The 18,582-nt window shown below is 45.2% G+C and overlaps 1 protein-coding gene across 1 annotated transcript; it reads right to left on the reverse strand.

Moving 5' to 3' along the window:
• Window positions 1-4,001: 4,001 nt before the first annotated feature.
• UTP11 (UTP11 small subunit processome component) lies at window positions 4,002-15,492 on the reverse strand. The gene is made up of 8 exons (XM_020896933.2): window positions 15,325-15,492; window positions 11,280-11,341; window positions 9,977-10,079; window positions 8,603-8,716; window positions 7,982-8,075; window positions 7,755-7,885; window positions 5,393-5,503; window positions 4,002-4,674 (listed from the first exon to the last, which is right to left on the reverse strand). The coding sequence occupies exons 1-8, from the start codon at window positions 15,385-15,387 to the stop codon at window positions 4,591-4,593; spliced, it is 762 nt and encodes a 253-aa protein (XP_020752592.1). The 5' UTR covers window positions 15,388-15,492; the 3' UTR covers window positions 4,002-4,590.
• Between the last annotated feature and the right edge of the window lie 3,090 nt (window positions 15,493-18,582).

Genomic DNA, 18,582 nt, shown 5'->3' on the forward strand with positions numbered 1-18,582 from the left:
AGCAGCTGAGAAGATGGGGAAATTTTCAGTGCTCTCGGGACATGTTTCTGCTGTAGAAGCTGGTTTTTTGGTTTGGAAAGGTTTTTTTTTTTTTTTTCCATCCAGTAATATGAAAACATGAAACCTGAAACCAACCCCCCCCCATATTTGTCACCTCAGAGAGAAGCCTTTGGGGGAACTGGGAGAGAGCTGTAAATGAGTCAGGCTGATTCAGGGCGGGGGGCGGGGGGGGGGGCTGCCTCCAGGGCACCACAATTCATTAACACTTATGATCTGGGCTTGGCCGTCAGGCGACAGACGACAGGAGGAAAGGAAAGGGCTTCCTTTCCACCCTCTACCCCAAAGAGCAGTCCCCCGATGAACTCCTCTTGGTGAGAAGCAGTAGGTCCCTGGCTCTGTTTGGAACCTGCCTCTATCACCACCCTCAGCACCACCGCCCCACCAGGTCACCTCGCCCCGCACCAGAGAGGGAAGGATCATGGCCATTACCAGGGCCATCGAGGGACGCAGACAACTGGGCAGGGAGAATGAGGCAGCCCCTTCAGTTAGGGGAGATACAGGTTAGACTGCACTTTCCCAAAAGTACTGATGATGCATCTGGAAATAAGGAACAAGGAGATTACTTATAGGGAGTCTGAAGAAGCAGGAGAGATTTTTTCCATCTGAACAGAGAAGTCAGGAACGGAGAACAAGCAGAAGCATGAACCGGGCAGCCTCCCGAACCTCCTAAGTCTACGCACTGGGCTTGGGGAAGGAAACTCTGCCTCTTGGAATTCTGTAGCTGCTCTCTGCCTCCTCCCCGCAGTTCTGCTCAGACAGACCCAGGGAGCCGGGCGGCAGGAGCCCTGCCAGCAGGGAGGCCCCGTGACCTGGCTGGCAAGAAAGCGCACCCTCTGACCCCAGGAGACAGCTGCACAAGAAACCTGCAGGCTCAGCCCCAAAATGGTCTTTCAGGTCCGCCTTCGACTCCGCTCACCTGGGGCTCTGAGCCAGGACTCCCACCCAGGCTTCCCCCGCCCATCTCCGACACCCCGCGCATGAGGCTCTGTGAACTGGCGCTGGGAGAACTCGAGGAGGAAGGAAGGCCAGCACCAGACACCCACTCACCTCTCTGTCTCAAGTCCCAGCAGGCCCGGCCTCGCTGGCCTCCACAGGCCGGCGGAGCCAGTCTGCACCTACCTGCAGCCTCCCCTGCTGGCAGTCGCGCAGCTCTCATTGCTCGCTGCTCCACAGCCAGCAGCTCAGGGAGCGAGCAAGCCGCGAACACAGCTGCACATGGGCAGCCCCCACAGTCTCAGTGGAACCACCCATCAGTGGACCACCTGGGACACAACAGTCTTCCTCCATGATCCTTACCAGAAATGTGAGCGGAAGGGCCTTTCCTGCCCAGTCCCTTGGGGGCCACACCGATCTCAAGGTGGGGAGAGGGGAGGCGGGGAAGGAAGTGGACTGGGGTGGAGAACATCTTTTTTCACAGGAACTCACTTACATGTCATTAACTCCAATAACCAAATGCTTACTAAGCACCTATGTAGTACTGGGTGCTTTCAACACCAGCACCCTGAGAGCTAACCTCAGCAAAGGGGCAGCAGCTCCACCTACTGGGCCCTTCCCCACTGTGTTGCCAAGGATGGGTCCAGTATGAGGTTTTCTTCAAATAAACCCAGAACAGGGGTTTATTTATTATTATATCAAGCCCAGAACAGGGCTTGATAGGCTACTGCTTCAATCAGAAGGGCCCTAGGAGGTGTCAGTGGACTAAGACAGAGCTGGGTTAGCCAGTTCTCTGTGTTGGAGGGGCCTGGGGCTTCTATGTCGCCTGTGTAGCTGCTGCTTTGGAAACTTGGGTTTGTATAAGAGATCTGATTCACATGTGTTCTGCCAAGAAAAATGCTCTCCACCTCTGGAGGATGCCACATTCTCCTTGGCACAGCTAGAACAGATGCCACCAAGAGCCCAAGCACCCTCTGGACCTGGATGGGATGGATCATAAAGAAACAATAGTCTCTTTTCCAAGCAAGGAGCCAGGAGTCTGAGGTTCCGACAGGCACGAAAATGTCAGAGCCTTTGGCCTGTTTTCAGGACCCATGAAGCTGGAGCCGCTTAGGTTCATCAGAGGGGCAGCCAATCTTTCCCCTTAGAATCCTTGGGCCTCAAAGACAGCCTTCAGTTTAAGAGCAGCTCTGGACCCCTAGGCTTCCCAGGTGGCACTAGCTAGCGGTAAAGAACCCACCTGCCAATGCAGGAGACGTAAGAGACGCAGGTTCAATCCCTGGGTTGGGAAGATCCCCTGGAGAAGGAAATGGCAACCTTGCCTGGGAAACCCATGGACAGAGGAGCCTGGTGGGCTACAGTCCATGGGGTCACAGACAGGACAAACTGAGCAGCTTTCAGGATCCCTAGCTTTATCCCCGTACAGAGCTAGTGCTCTGATGCCTTCTACCCTGAACTTACTCGGTGAGGATGGACCTTCCTGCTCCATTTGACCTGTATGTATCATGTGAGGACTTGTGGGTGAGTAACCTGTGTCCAGGGGCTTCCCTGGTAGCTCAGTTGGTAAAGACTCCGCCTGCAATGCAGGAGACTCCAGTTGGATTCCTGGGTCAGGAATTTTCCCTGGAGAAGGGAGAGGCTATCCACTCCAGTCAGTATTCCTGGACTTCCCTGGTGGCTCAGAAGGTAAAGAATCCACTTGCAATGTGGGAGACCTGGGTTCCATCCCTGGAGTAGGGTATGGCAACACACTATTCTTGTCTGGAGAATCCCCATGGACAGAGGAGCCTGGCAGGCTACACACAGTCCATGGAGTTGCAGTCAGACATGACTGAATGACTAAGCACAGCACAGCAACCTGCATCCATGAAACCTAGTGTAGTGAACCAGAGGGTATGCAGATATGCACACACCCATGTTTCAGCCTGAGCGGTTGGTACCATGTGCATCTATTAACCTGAGAGTCTACAGTGTGGGCAGCTTTGTGTGGGAGCGTGCTCCACCAAAAGCATTTAGGTGTGCTCCCCACCCTTCTCCCACCTCTCCCCCAAGCAGGGACAAGGGAGTCAGAGCAGCAGGATCAAGCTGTGCCGTCCCAGGAACAGACTGCTGCTGGATCGGCCTGTTCCTCTGTCCAACACCCATGTGATGAGTCCTTTCCTGGCTCAGGTCTCAGCTCTCCAGATGCCTTTGTCATAAGACTATCAACATTCACTTAGCTCAGCACCTTTCCAGACTGGGAAGCGCTTCCTTCCTGAAGGCAAAAGCTGCTGGCTTCTAATCCCTTGGCTCTTCTTCCTGTTTTCCAGGGCCCCCAGATCTATATCCCACCGAGTACACCCTGACGAAACAGGCTTTCATTTTAAGCTTTGTACAGAACCTAACAGTCATGGAAATTAAGTTTTAACTTCTTTTTTTAAAAATCTTTAAAATCTACACAGAGCAGTTCCCCCTCTAGGGAGTGAGGTGTAAGCAAGCCTCCCAAAATCCTGCTCCTCCCACATTTGCTCTAAGCATGTTCAGCCCTGTCCTGACTGGTCTCGGCCTACCGTCCCTGTATGGGCAGGGAAGAGAAGGGTGAGACTCTGGGAAGTCTGTGTGTCTGCTGCACACACCCTGGGGCTGGGGTCTCTATTTCCAGGGTGAAGGCTTGTACCAAACCATTTAGAGCCTTGCCATCAAGAACTGGCCAGGAGGGCAGGAACACAGAGCCTGGTCTGAGTTTCAGCAATAAAGAAGTGCCCCTGTGAGTTCCTGATTCCAAAGGTTTCTACCTGCAGCTGTAAAGTGTTAAAAAAAAAAAAAATCCTTCCTGGACAACTTATGCAGCCACCTGAATATCCAATAAGTGAAGAATGAATGAGGGTAACATCAGTCTATCCACTGTATAAAACACTATGCAAATAGTAAAAATATTTAATTTTTACTGTGAGCATATATTACTTTTAAAAATTTAATGATGTAACCAAATGGAAAAGAGCTAATGATTTAATAGTAAACGAAAAAAGTAGGCCATAAAAGTGTTTAATTACAACCCCAAAACACAAAAACCAACAACAGTGCTAACTTTCACAAAATGGAGGAAATAAACCAGGATGCTATTGGTAGTTGTTCACCCCAACTCCCCTGATGTCCTAGCCTGTAAGTATATGCAAAAGTTATCTGCTGTCCTTGAATAAGTATTGGGCTTAGGGATGAACTCATTTGTTTGCCAAATTTGCTATATAAAAGATTATACTCCTTATAAAATGAAAAAAATGGAAGTATATAAAAATAAGACCGGTGTCAGGGAGTTCCATGGTGGTCCAGTGATTGAAATTTGGCACTTTCATTGCCCTGGGCCTGGGTTTGATCCTAGTAGGCAAGCTGGGATCCGAGAAGCTGCACGGCTCAGCCCAAAAAAAAGACTGAATTCAATAACCCACAGTTCAGATGGGGGGAGGGGCTTTAATGTTGTTCGTATCAAATGTCAAATCTGCAAAAAAATTATGGTTACAAACAGGAAAAACCAAGTCACTTAGACCAATGGAATTTGAAGTTACTGGGAAAAGAAAATGTAAACTCTGTTCCATGTGGAATGACAAGGCTTATAACACCTCAACGTTTTCGACGACTCTCAAATTTGTAAATAGCTGGGGAGTTCACTGTTTCTTTCTTCACTTTCACCTTCCGAGTTTTATCCTACAAAAGAATAAAAAAGTTACCAGTAAATCACAGCAGAGGGCTGTGTAAAATAGAAAGTTGAATAACTAAAGCCCCTAATTCAGCCCATCTCAACATTCAAAAGAGACAAAGCCCTTCGTTCTAAGGCATCCCTGACTGGATGACTCAAGTCCTCCCCCAGGCTTCCATAATGATGTTGGCTGTGCAGAAGTTCTTGTGAAAACTGAGAAGAAAGGTCCTCAAATCATTTTTTTTTTTCTTTTTTGGTAGGGCTTCTCTTACGGAACCCAAGTTGAGAAAGGCAGACCAAAATGATCTGCAAAGCCAAAGAATTTGACATTTAGAGGAATGATAATAATATGAAAGGAGCATCTTATATTCCTTAGCTCTGCTATTTAACTACACAATGTTGTCTATTTTTAAATACCAGTGAATGACACGCACTGTTTTGTTAACCTGTTTAAATGTTACAGATAGCTGTTCATAAGCTATAAAGTTCACATGCCACCCGATCCTACCCTTAGCTGTTCCAAAGCACGGACTAATAAGCCCCTTATTACCTTCTTAATCAAGGAACATTTCAAGACTGTCAGAGTAACAGACACTGGCTCAAACCACTGCCCCTGAGGAGCAGACATTTTCACTGGGGTTGATTTACACACAGCTGAAATCCAGTTTCAGTTAAGACCTTTACAAGGAAAAAATAAAATGAATGCCTAAGGCTCTCTCTCCTCACCAGAAGATCTTTGCGAGTCTGAATTTTCTGTGCAATAACGAACAATTTTTTCTCACGCTCAATCCGCTGTGTCAGGCAGTCATACTGCTTCTGCCTCTCTTTCGCTATCCGCTGCAGAGAAAGCACACATTTTCAGTGAAACAATTAACAGGATAAAACTGAGTAAAAAACTGTTTTTGAGTCCACTTAGGCCCAAATGCATAAATGGTTTCATCAATTCCCTCCTTACTTCAGAATCAATGTAATAAGACACTCTGAAGTTGTCCATTTTAAAAGCACCGCATTCCAGAGACCAACGGAACCTTGGAGACTTCCCCAGGGACACACGGTTCACCTGGAGCAGAGGCAGGACTGTGCCTCAAGACTCACAGATCCCAGGAATCTTTCCACTACTGCTCGGAGCTGCTTCACCCTTTGAGTGAGCATCCCAGTCACCTAACATGACGCAGTATAGAGAGAAGCAGAGAAGGGTCCCTGGGCAGTGACCGCAGAACTCAAGAAAGCAGAAGGACTCTGTCAGTAAAATTCTCACTGCTGATGACCCCTCACAGTCCAGCAGCCCTTCACTCTTCCATGGTGACACCATGGACAGGAACTCCCCTGCCAGTGTAGGGGACACGGGTTCGAACCCTAGTCCAGGAAGATTTCATGCACCACAGAGCAACTAAGCCCGCACATCCCAACTACTGAGCCAGCAAGCCCTCGCGCCCATGCTCGGGAACGAGAAAAACCACCACAATGAGAAGCCCTTGCACCACCACGAGAGAGCAGCCCCTGATCACTGCGACTAGAGAAAACCTCCATGCAGCAATAAGACCCAGAGCAACCAAAAAAAAAAAAAAAAGAAATGGTCCTTCAATACGAGGGAATTATGGACCTCTGAGAAAGCTTTGGATTCTTTCTTTTTTTGGAGGTTCTTTCTTGACATAAATGTATATATATATGTTTGTATTAAATTCATACAAACATACATACCTAGTCACATAAAATTTTAAGGTGGGAAGAGGATGTTCACAGACTTCCTATAGCCCATTCATGGATTCCCCAAACCCTGCAAGTTACAGACTAAAAATTCCCTTATAAGCCACCACTAGCAGTCTCTTAATCAAAATAATTTTGCTTTAAATAAGAGATTTAAAACGACCACCACCACCAGACAAAAGGGCAAGACTCAAACTTTCCCAACTTCTCCAAAGGTACGCTGGTGAACTATCCTACACAGGACCAGTCTCTTTAGGACCTACTCCAACACCTGAGACGTGTCAGTAAGACAGCTAAGTGAAAACACAACTCCCGGACAAACAAAGTCAGCACTAGAACACTAGGTCAGCCAGCTCTTCAGCTGGAAGTGTTAGCTACAAAGAGGGGAGTATTACTGGGCCTGAGACGTAAACGATTCACCAATTCTAGCATAGTCTCACAGCAGTGGTTTCAGACAGCTTTTGTTTTCACTTCATTGCACAGACTGTCAAATTTATGGGATTACCCAATATAGTCAAACTAATTAGGGGTATTTATATTACTAAAGCAAGTTTAGCTGCCTCTGAGCTAGAGAAGCTGCTGTGAAATTAAACATTGGAAGCAAAGCTGATGCGGTGTAAATGATTCAAATCAAAACAGAACAGCTGTCTGCTTGAAACACATTGACAGCAGTTTTTTAAATGAATCAGTCAGAAGTGAGAGTTCAACTCCAGAAGACTTGGAGAAAAAGCATGTCTTCTACATGAACCCAGTTATACCAGTGGAAAACACCATAAGGACAAACTGATACAAAATCTGGGCTACAAATGCAGAACATGAAAGACCTTTGGATATGCATAGGCACTGTTAAAGGTTTACTATCAAAGTATACTAAATCCCTTCATCTTCAGTGTCCCCCTCCCCCCTTCTCTATATTTTAAAACTGTAACCATCTGTTGCAGCATTGAAAGCAGAAGCCCAGGGTCAGAGGTGGAGTCAAATGCAGACCTAGGGAATTCCCTGGTGGTGCAATGGTTAGGACTCCATGCTTCACTGTGGCCCAGATTCAATTCCTAGTCAGGGAACCAAGATCTCACAAACTTCACAGCATGGCAAAAAAAAAAAAAAAAAAAACAAGAAGAAGAAAACAAATGCAGATCTAAAGACCAGAACCTATGCTCCTGACCACTATGCCACACATCCTCCAATCTTAGAAACTAAGAAAACTTCCTCCACTTCCATTCCCATCACCAAATTCTCCTCCTTCTTCTCCAAGAGAATTTAGTACTTTTTCCACAAATAATCTTATGGAATGCTGGGGGAGCAGGGGTGGTGGGGGGGGGGGGGGGAAGGAACCTAGATTCCCATAAACTCAGACCTGAAGAAAAATGGAGAAACTTACCTTAAGTCGAGTTTGATTGTTAACTCCTTTCACTTTCTCCTTCTGCAAGGTCTCTATCGTGGGCCTGTTAAAGACTCTGTCAACCAGTTCTGGGGCTGTTCGCAGGTGAGTGGCAATATCAAACTGTTCAACTGAAGGTCAAGACAATCCTTAAGGTGATGTCTCTAACACCGAACAACACAGACCAACATGCCAGACTGTCCCAGAAACCTTCATACACTTCATACCTTCCTTTTTGGTGTCAAAAAAAAACACATGTTTATTCTGTTGCTTCCCCTGGAAATCCAGCAGATGGAGCTCTGCTTTTAGTCTTTCAATTTTCTGGAACACAGAATATAGTCTCATTTTATGTTGGGTTCTTCTAGGATATCACAAATGAGTTTGCAAAAGTTTAGACCATTTCACATCATTACCACCAAGCAGCAAAGAATTTGCTTCATTCTTTCAAAAGGACGGACCACTAGAATGTATCAAGCACCAACCACATGTCAGCTACGGCATAGCCAGGCACTGCACAAAACTCATTTAATCCTTACAACAATTCTATGAGATAGAAATAAGGAAACAGACCCAGGAACTTCATTTGCCCATAATCATGGGGTTAATAAAAGGCAGAGCCCGAATTTAAACCTAAATCTGTCTCATTCCCAAACTTGACCTCTTTCTACTCTACCATGCTAAATATACCTTTAAAACATTATCATAAAAAAAAAAAAATTTATCATAATCAAGTGTACTTTAAGATTAGAAATGCCAGAAGGAATCAACTTATAACTTGAGATCAATGGATTTCTATTTCTCTTCTTAACCAACAAAAACATATCAGGATAAACATTTTTAGTTGTTACCTTTGCTTCTGCAACCCTTTTCATTTCTATATATTTGATATCCTGAGTTCTCATTAGCTTCAGCTGTTCTGGAGTTACTTCTTCCTTCGTCTCTTTAATAACATGAACTCCATCCTAAAAATCCAAATCGAGAAGATACAGTTCCTATTAAGAGTAAAATCATTAACAAGTTGTTGGCACAGTTCATGGCTGGACCAAAGGCTACATATGACAGCCATTCAATGCACCAGGCCTCTAAGACATTTTCAACTCAGCACCTCCTGTCACCAACTCAGAACAGCTCCAGCAGTATTTGGATTTAACCTACACACTACAGAGAGAAGTCTAAGAGAAGTGTTCTCTAAATATGGCCCAATGACTGACATGTCTATTGCACTATGACCAGCAGTCTAGATGTTCAAGTTGTATACTTTGAAAATGTAGATGATGCCAAGGAAGCAAAAAGAGTGTGCCAATGGAATGGAGCTTGATGAACATAGGATCAGAGTTGATTACTCTATAACATAAAAAAACACATAATCCTACACCAGGAAATCTACACGGGGAGATCTACCAATGGGAGCTCATGCCGTCAAGATCACTACAACAGAGGATATGATCGAGGCTATGATGTTCAGGACTGTCATGGTGGATCATACGAAGGACGTGAAGGCGGAGGATGGGGAACTGCTCAAGACAGGGACAAGGCCTACAGAAGACAGTGACTGTCTTCTCCCTGCTGTAGTTATGGAGGATACAGATCACATCCCAGATCGTGATCATATTCACCTCACTGCTATTAAAGCAAGAAGTTGAAGACTTTCTAAAGCCAGTCCTAGAGTTAGGATATTGTCTGTGGATAACATTTTTTAAAAAGTGAACAGTGACTTTTACACCTTCTATGATGACTACTTTTGGTGGAATTGAAATGTTATTTTCATTCTGCACTCAGTGCTTTGTTGTGTTTTCAGAAAAGCATGTTCTGCATGTATTTTTTTACAGTCTAAATTCTGACTGCTGAGAAGTTTCTACTGTACAAAATTTCATTTAAACGGTTTTTCTACTGAATCCAGGGTATTCTTAAGATCGAAGCCTGTGTGTAAAATCCTTCCAAAGGCAAAAAGCAACAATAAAGTTTGGATTTTACTTTTCTAACATAAAAAAAGGGAAAAATAATGGGAATGGTTCCAAGCATCAAACAACTGAGATTCAGGGGCAGAAACACATGCTGCTCGTGAAAAGGCAGCTTCACCCTGGATACTGACCAGGAGCACCTGACCAACTGCAGAAGGGCTAAATAAAAGCCCAAGATCCTCTCTCTCCATCTCCTCCCTCATCCTTATTTTCCTTTTTGAGTTGGAGCTCAAAATACCAACTGATCCATTAAGCACTCACCTGGAGTTTAACCCGGGTCATTTTATAGTAGAATTCATCTGGATTTTTTTCCAGAGCCTTTTTCCGGAGAGCTCTGAGGTATTCTTGCTTTTTCCGGTAGTCACTAAAAAGCAGGTTAAACAAGTTCACAGCAAAAAAGAAGAAAAAAACCACAACAAGCAAACTTTACAAGCATCTAGTGATATATACAAAATGAAACTCAAAAGAGCCGAAGGGGTGACTAGATTCAATCCACACTCCACTGTTGCAGACCTTGTTCATCTCTCTGCGGTTTCACTCCTATCCCAGTTCTACCTGAAACTAATAACAGTCCTTTTTTCATGTAAGTTTTAGTGCCATTTACATCATTACAGGGAGAGACCCAACAAAGCACAAATTAGAACTACTCAGACAGGATTATGAGGCAAGTCTGAGCACCAAGTAACCAAATAAGTTTCAGAAACTACACGTTGTACTACAGCACAGCAACTAAAATCGTGGGCTCTGGAGCCAGACAGTCTGTGTTCAAACCCTGACTCCACCACTACTGGCTGAGTAATCGTGGATAAGTTAGTTCACCACTCTGCATCCCAATTTAATTTGGGAAATGGGTGTGATAATAGTATCCCCTCAAGATTGCTAGGTGGAATAACTGAGTATAAAAATGATAACTCTTGTAGAACACTGTCTCAGTTATTATTATTATTTGCCTGAAAAACTCTGGGACCCAGAGCAACCCACTGAATCCATCACCATCTGCTCTGGGAGCATAAAAAAGGACCTCAGCTGACATGCATGGCTAACAAATAATTATAAAATACTTTGCAAATAAAGTGCTAAAGAAAAAGAAGAATGGGGATAATTGTTTTATAAGATGTTTTCAGAGTTCATTATCACCCACGCTCAGTCCCATGAATCCATCTTTCACATCTCTTCATTCCACACCACACATGGTGATGTAAGAGGCTCAACAACTGGAATGTTAGATTTTATCTTGAACGTCAAGAAAAGAGAGAGAAAAAAAGATTCAGCTTTTGGCTCAGACACCAAGGCAGAAGCAAATCAAAGCCACCATGAGAAAACGATCTGGAACAACATAATAAAAAAAATTCACAATGCAATGACAGTTAAATAAATAATGCTCCGCCTAAACAAAGAGAGAAGTTTAGGGTCCCAGAAAAGTATCTGACAGGCTGCCAGAGCTTTTGGCCATTTTATCAATGGCAGGAAATTATCCCCTGTTGGACACTCAGGCAATTCAGCTGCAATACAGGGAGGTTGTAAGCTTTTTTGGCAGCACCTCTACTAGAAGGACTACACTCACTCTGCACGAAGCTTGTAATCTTTCTTTTTCTCCAGCAGGCCCAGATGTTTTCGAAAGCCAGGCTAGAAAACAAAAGGAAAAAAAAATGCTTAGTTTCCTCAGCAAGCACATATCCGAATTGACATGACACCTGCCAGGAACAAGAGTCTCTGGAGCGCTCGGTCAATCCCTTCCCGGCGGCCAATGTGCCACCCTGTTCCTCCCCCCCCCCCCCCCCCCGACTGGGCTCTGCCCAAGGATGAGAGGCCATGCAGGCGTCAGAGGGGTCACAAGGACGGCCACGGGAGGCTTCCTGGCCTATTAAGGACAGAGAAAGGCAACAATGACTCGGCACCAGGCGAGCAGTTGCCAGTTGTACTAAAATTACTACGGACTTAATCCAAGGGTTTATAAAATACTATGAAGGGAAAACATAGTAACAGGGAAGCAACTGTGGTTAAGAGCTAAATTTAGAGTCTGAAGAACTGGGTTCAAATCCAAGCTGCACCTCTTAACAATCTGTGACCTTGCGCAAGTCACTTCACTTCTCTGAGTTGCTGTTTCGTAACTATAAAGTGCTTCAAAAGATTGAAGGCAAAGGAAAAGAGGGTGGCAGAGAATGAGATGATTATAGTATCACCGACTCAAAGGACATGAACTTGAGCAAACTCCGGAGATAGTAGAGGACAGGGAAGCCTGGTGTGCTGCAGTCCATGGGGTCGCAAAGAGTTGGACATGATTAAGCAACTGAACAACAACTCTAAAGTGAGAATAACGGGACCTACTTCTCATGATTACCCTGAGAATTAAATGAGACTTTAAAGTGGTAGCTACCTGCACATAGCAGGTGCCCAGCATATGTGTACTGTTATAATTCTAATTTTGGTACAAAGCATGAGAGAAAACCAAGAATGACAGAAAATACTTTCTCTAATAGAGAATTTGGATAGCATGGTAGGTATGAGGATTAAACCTTGGTATTATCTTTCTACAAGCTATCACTCGTTCAGCACTTAACCTATGGCAAGGTCAGTGCTAGCAACTTTTGCCTACATCATCATAACAGGCCACATTTGCTAAAAATTACTATTACATCTTAGGCGATTTTGAAAACATAAAATTAAAGGAAAGAAAAAAATCATTATAAAGAATTTGCATGTACTTTTACTTTACTTTAGTTTGTAACATCTAGGAGCTTTGACATTCCCAGAAGGTTTTTTAAAAAAAAAAAATGCCTATTCTCCTATAAGGATGAGTACATAACATGAGTAAATAAAATTCTTATCAATGTGGGGGAAAAAAAAAAAGAATCACTACGACAAAGCAATCTGCTAGGCTCATTAAACACAATCTCATTTATCCCCAAACAATCATGGAAAGAAAATAAAGCAGGCACAACTGTTATCCCATTTTTCCAAAAAGGGAAGGCAGTTTAACGAACAGCTTGCCCAAGAACACAGAAAGAACTAGTAAGTGGCAAAGCTAGAACTAGACCCATTCTATTTAGGGCCACAGTCTGCTCTTCCCCACTCTCCTACACTGCATCCTCTTCCACCCTGAATGATCTTGATCTTTGAGTAAGTACATAAACTCACTGTTTAAACTTCTATAATAACTTGGATGGGATTTTTAAGTCTGCTTTCTCATCCTCTATCCCTGAAGTGTTGCAAGAAATAACTCAGTATTTAAAATAATACCCAAGCCCTCTCGTGATCATTATTTTAATTACAGCAAAGGGAGGCTGACAGAGAGTAGAGAGAGAAAACCCAAGCATCAAAAGAGCAACAAAGTGAGGCAGAGATCTTGGAATCTGTCATGTCCACTTGAATGTACATCTGTGTTACAGGAGGAAGCGTGGCACTGAATCTGAAATAGTTCACATAATTACCCCCTCCATACCAACTATCTTCCAGTGCTCCCCCACTGAAGCAGTGAGGACCGACAGGAAAGGATCCAAACTTTACCCAAACAGGGACTGCTCTCCTCAATGTGTTTACCGCCTTTTCCAGTACGGCCTTCTCACCTCTCCCACAAAGACCCTCTACTCCCACTCACACATGGCCTCTGTCTTCTCTGTGAATCTAAATCAACTACTCAAAATTGTGCCTTTGGTCACACTAGTCAGGCTCTTTAAGCATCAGATTCCTCATTTGTAAAATGAGGATAACATTCTCCTCACAGGGATGTAGTAGGATTACATGAGATAATCCTTATACAGCACGTTAGGCTGGACCTAGCATATGGTCAGTGCTCAAAGAGACAGCTATTATAATTGCCTTCCAAGTCCAACAGATCTCATAGTGATGCTTTCTCTCATCATCTCTCCTCTTCCCACTCATGTTTCTTATTGGGAATTTTTGCTTTTCCTTTTTTTAAGAATTTTTTTTTCCCTTTTTTTTTCTCCCCCTCTCATTGGGCATTTTTTACACATCTCTTACAAAGCTGCTTCTTTGTTCAACCTTTGGTGGCTTTTGGATTCAGAGATCTGATCCCTGACTTTGTCAACTGCCAGCTATAGATGTATGTCTTGGGGCAAATTATTTAACCTATATGAGCCTTAGCTTCTCCATCTGCAAATGTAACATAACAGTAGTGCCTACTTTCACACACCACTGACAGCTAAATGAGATAACAGAGTAAAGCATTCTGCACTTTGTCTGGTTCTGGCACACAATAAGCACTTCTAGCTGTTATTACTTTTAGATAGATATATGTAGATCTATCTATCTATCTATCATATCTATCTTGTTTGTAGGTCCAAACAAGGTGGCAAATTACACTAGTTCCAATACACCACTGAGCACACAGCAAGTGCACAATAAATGTCTGATAAATGCTATTAGGCTGGAAGACTAAACTGTGGTTGGGAGGCCTTAGTTGCATCCCATCCCATCAGTGACACAACTTTAGATACATCCTTCTCTCTTTCCCATCTGTAAAATGAAGTTGGACCAGACACCCCTAAGGGCCCTTCTGGATCGGATATTGTGTGACTCCTGATTAAATGAATTCCCACTCAAGTTCCCCACACAGAGACAACCCCCACAAAAGTCCTACAACTGTTTACCTGGCCTGAATTTGGTGTTTTTGACCAGGCAAGCCAACTCTGTTCTTTGAACCTCCTTTTCCCCACCTACATAATGCGCTATCAAGAAAGCTGAACACCAAAGAATGGATGCTTTTGAACTGTGGTGTTGGAGAAGACTATTGAGAGTCAGTTGGACAGTAAGAGGTCCAACCAGTCCATCCTAAAGGAAATCAGTCCTGAGTATTCATTGGAAGGACTGATGGTGAAGCTGAAACTCCAATACTCTGGCCACCTGATGCAAAGAACTGACTCATTTGAAAAGACCCTGACGCTGGGAAAGATTGAAGGCAGAAGGAGAAGGGGACGACATAAGATGAGATGGTTGGATGGCAACACGGACTCAATGGACATGTGTTTGAGTAAACTCCGGGAATGCACAGGGAAGCCTGGCCTGCTGTAGTCCATGGGGTCACAAAGAGCCGGACACGACTGAGCGACTGAACTGATAAAATGGGCTTGGAAAACATGAACGTTAAGGGGAAGACATAACAAAAAGCGTATGAAGCAGATCTTCAGGGACCTCAAAACTCAGGCATGATAATGATACTGCATTAGTAACATCAATCTCTTCGGGCTCAGCCGACAGACGCAGTGGACAGAGCTGAGCATCTTTAAATGCGGATTCCAGTTTCAGTCAGGACACTTAATGGCTGTGTGAACTTTGACCTCAACTTCCCGTAAGAAAATCACTTTACACACAGTATCTTATTTAACCACCTCACCGAAACCTATAAAGATAGCTTTATCTCCCAGGAATAAGGACAGCCGTTCTTTTCCTCGAGACCATCCCCTCCTCCCCAACGGCGAGGCTCCGCCCCAGCAACGCCGGCGTCGCTAGCATATATTTACATGTATTTACTTGTACCATTCCCCTCACGGAAAAGGACAAGATCCGCAGGTGGTGGGGTGGGGAGGGCTGGGGCGAGAATAGCACATGGGCCCACCAGCCAGCGCTCAGTGGGGCCTGTGGGACCCTACCTGGCTTCGCTCACGGTGTTCCCGCTGCCGAGACTTAGCCGCCTTCCGAAATGCCGCCGCCATGTCTGCTCACTCCTGGAAAAGCTCTCTACGACAACGCCGGTTTCGCACCGCTTCAGCCGCCGGACCACCGATCCTACCGGAAATAAGCCAAGACACCCGCGACTTAGAACCGCCCACTTCCTCCCTGCAGCCTATCCAGCACCTGTCTTTCCGGAAATACGTCATCTAGTAAAGGCGTCCACCACAGGCTACTTCTGGGAAGTGTAGTTCTCTAGGTCTAGTCTCGTGACTCTACAACCTCCCGTTCTTATTCGCCTGAGCTTGTCCACGTGTACCGAAACCTCGCCTTCGCGCTCGGCTCCGCGTTGGCACCTGGGAACACGTGGCTGGCACAGCCTCGGGCTGAATTAGGCCTGGAGAGTGCGCATGCGTGGTCTCCTACAGCTCTGCTCCACTTGCTGTATTTAAGCGGTACGTTTAAAGCTAGGAGCCTTGTGAATTTCCCGGTGTATCGGGAAGACCGCTCTAAAGAGAGACAAGCGTCCTTAAAACCACCTGTTGCTCTGCCACTTGTTGGCTACATAACTTCGGACAGGTTACTCTGATACTGAGGAGGGTTCTTGGCCTTCTCCAATTCAACAGAAATTGACTAAAGGTATGGATGTGAGAGTTGGATCATAAAGAAGGCCGAGCGCTGAAGAATTGATGCTTTTAAACTGTAGTGTTGGAGAAGACTCTTGAGAGTCCCTTGGACTGCAAGGAGATCAGACCAATCAATTCTAAAGGAAATCAATCCTCAATATTCATTGGAAGGATTGATGCCGGGGAGTTGGTGATGGACAGTGAAGCCTGGAGTGCTGCAGTCCATGCGTTTGCAAAGAATCAGACAGGACCAAGCGACTGAGCTGAACTGATGCTGGAAGCTGAGGCTCCAGTACTTTGGCCACCTAATGTGAAGAGCTGACTCATTAGAAAAGACCCTGATACTGGGAAAGATTGAAGGTGGGAGGAGAAGGGAATGACAGAAGACAAAATGGTTGGATGGCATCACCTACTGGACATGAGTTTGAGCCAGCTCCTGGAGATGTTGAAGGACAGGGAAGCCTGGCATGCTGCAGCCCATGGGGTCACAAAGAGTTAGAACGACTGAACAACAAGAAGGTAGACAAGAAATTCAGGGAGGACTTAACCGCAGCCCCTGTCGCTCCAAGTGGAAGCAAAAAAAAAGTAACAGGTTCCTTTTCTGGGGATGAGCTGGGAGGGGAGGCTGGTGCCTTATTTGGGGTGAGGGCAAGGTGTGTCCAGGGTTCAAGCCAGAGGAGTGGCTTAGGTGTGTTCTGCCCACCCCTTTATGGTGTTGTGTGCAGGGGGCTACTCTGCCTTCTTAGCTCTCAACACCCGATTTTTGCTGCTGCAACCCAGGAAGGGACAGTTGGATTTTTTGGTCTTTTTATATCTTTTGGTCCAGAATTTGCCCCAACTACACACACACATACACACACACACACACACACACACACACACACACACACACAGAGTTATTTGACTTTAATGGCATCATTTTTCTCATGCATAAGCCAAGGATAATAATAGCATGCACTGCTTGCCTCATAGGGCTGTCAAAGGGCTCATAGTTTAACAGAGGAGTCATATTATGGCACTAGTTACAAAGTTCTAAGTCCCTCACACCCTCAAGGTGTGGCTGAAAGAATCTCAGAGGCAGTACAATGTAATGATTGGGACCATAAACCACGGAGGTGTGTTCTGATCCTGTTACCAGTCAAGACACAGTTAGCTTCATTGAACCTCAGTCTTCCATCCTTGAAATGGAGGTAATAATACTATATCTACAGGATTGTTATGAGGTTTAAATGAAATAATATGTTTAAAGTCCTTAATATTGTGTCCACTCATTGGCAAATTCAGTCAATTGGAGCTATTATTGTTATAACTAAACGTACTTGTAAGAATAGAGAAAAGGTTGGGCACAGTAGGACATTCCAAAGGCATTTGGCTTCTTTTCCACCACATAAAGCTAACCTTCAGTGAGTTCTGTAATTGCACCTATTTTCATGATAGGGCTCACCCCTCCAGCTGTGAGTTCTGGAGAAAAACCTCTGCTCAGTCCCCAGAAGTGTGAACCCAGTAAGCCAGTGAGCATGTAAAAGCTGAAAGTAGCTGAGATCTGCTGTGTGAAAAATTTTTTCCTGCCTCTGAGTCTGAGCCTTGCCACACTAAGGCCACCCGCGTTAACAAAATTCAATCTCAGTTGTTATTCATCGGTGACCATCGAAAGACAAGGACCTTCATGATCTGGCCTGAAGGAGCCTCACCTCAGTTAAGAAGCCCAGCCATCAGGGAGAGTGACCAGGTGGCAGCCCCTTTCCCTGAAGAAGGCATTTAGTGGCAGAGACGTTCAGGAGAAGGCAGCTCTGCACACTCGATTTGAATTGCACATCCACAACCTATCAGCTTGTGATCTGGGGCCACCTTGTCAAACTTTCTGAGCCCTGTGTACTACTCTGTAAAATAGTGATAACAATAATAACCACCTCATATGGCTTTGGTGGGGCTTCCCAGGTGGCACTAGTGGTAAAGAACCTGCCTGCCAACCCAGGAGACATGAGACATGGGTTCTATCCCTGGGTCGGGAAGATCCCCTGGCGGGCATGACCACCCACTCCAGTATTCTTGCCTGGAGAATCCCATGGACAGATGAGCCTGGTGGGCTACAATTCATAGGGTTGCAAAGAATCAGACACAATCAAAGCGACTTGGCATGCACGCAGGCATGGCTTTTGTGAGAACCAAAGGAAGTAACACTGGCACTTAGCATGGTACCCTGCATATATTTGTCATTTAAGCATTGGTTAGTTCTCCCTGTGCTCTGTAGAAGTCAGTCATTTCACCCTCTGCACCCACAGACCCATTGCAAGGCTTGGGGTCATGAGGAAGGTGTTTCTGGGCAATCTGAAAGAGGGTATCTGCTCAGATAAGAGGCCTGCAGGGGCTGCAGGCAGTCCAGCGGGCAAGAATGAGCAATACAGCAGAGAAGGAAGGGAGTTTTCTCACTAAGGGGGAGGAGGGCTTGTGGTTACAAGCATCAGAGAATGATTCAGCAGCCAGAGGAAACCATGAGAGGCCTGCCAGTCACCAGGCACCCAGGGCCTCCTTTTGTAAACTCTTTCAAGGTGAGAGAACAGCTGGGAGACACTGAATAAGCCGCCCTTCACCCCAGAATAAGGAAGGTGGGGA

Source organism: Odocoileus virginianus, chromosome 5, assembly GCF_023699985.2.
Source record: "Odocoileus virginianus isolate 20LAN1187 ecotype Illinois chromosome 5, Ovbor_1.2, whole genome shotgun sequence".
Taxonomy (NCBI): Eukaryota; Metazoa; Chordata; class Mammalia; order Artiodactyla; family Cervidae; genus Odocoileus; species Odocoileus virginianus.

Coding starts and splice junctions, on each gene's coding strand:
- UTP11 (XM_020896933.2), bottom strand. CDS start 15,387: ATGGCGGCGGCATTTCGGAAGGCGGCTAAGTCTCGGCAGCGGGAACAC. Junction 8,076..8,602: donor AAAGGGTTGCAGAAGCAAAG/GTAACAACTAAA, acceptor TCTGTGTTCCAG/AAAATTGAAAGACTAAAAGC. Junction 4,675..5,392: donor AGACTCGCAAAGATCTTCTG/GTGAGGAGAGAG, acceptor ATTCTTTTGTAG/GATAAAACTCGGAAGGTGAA.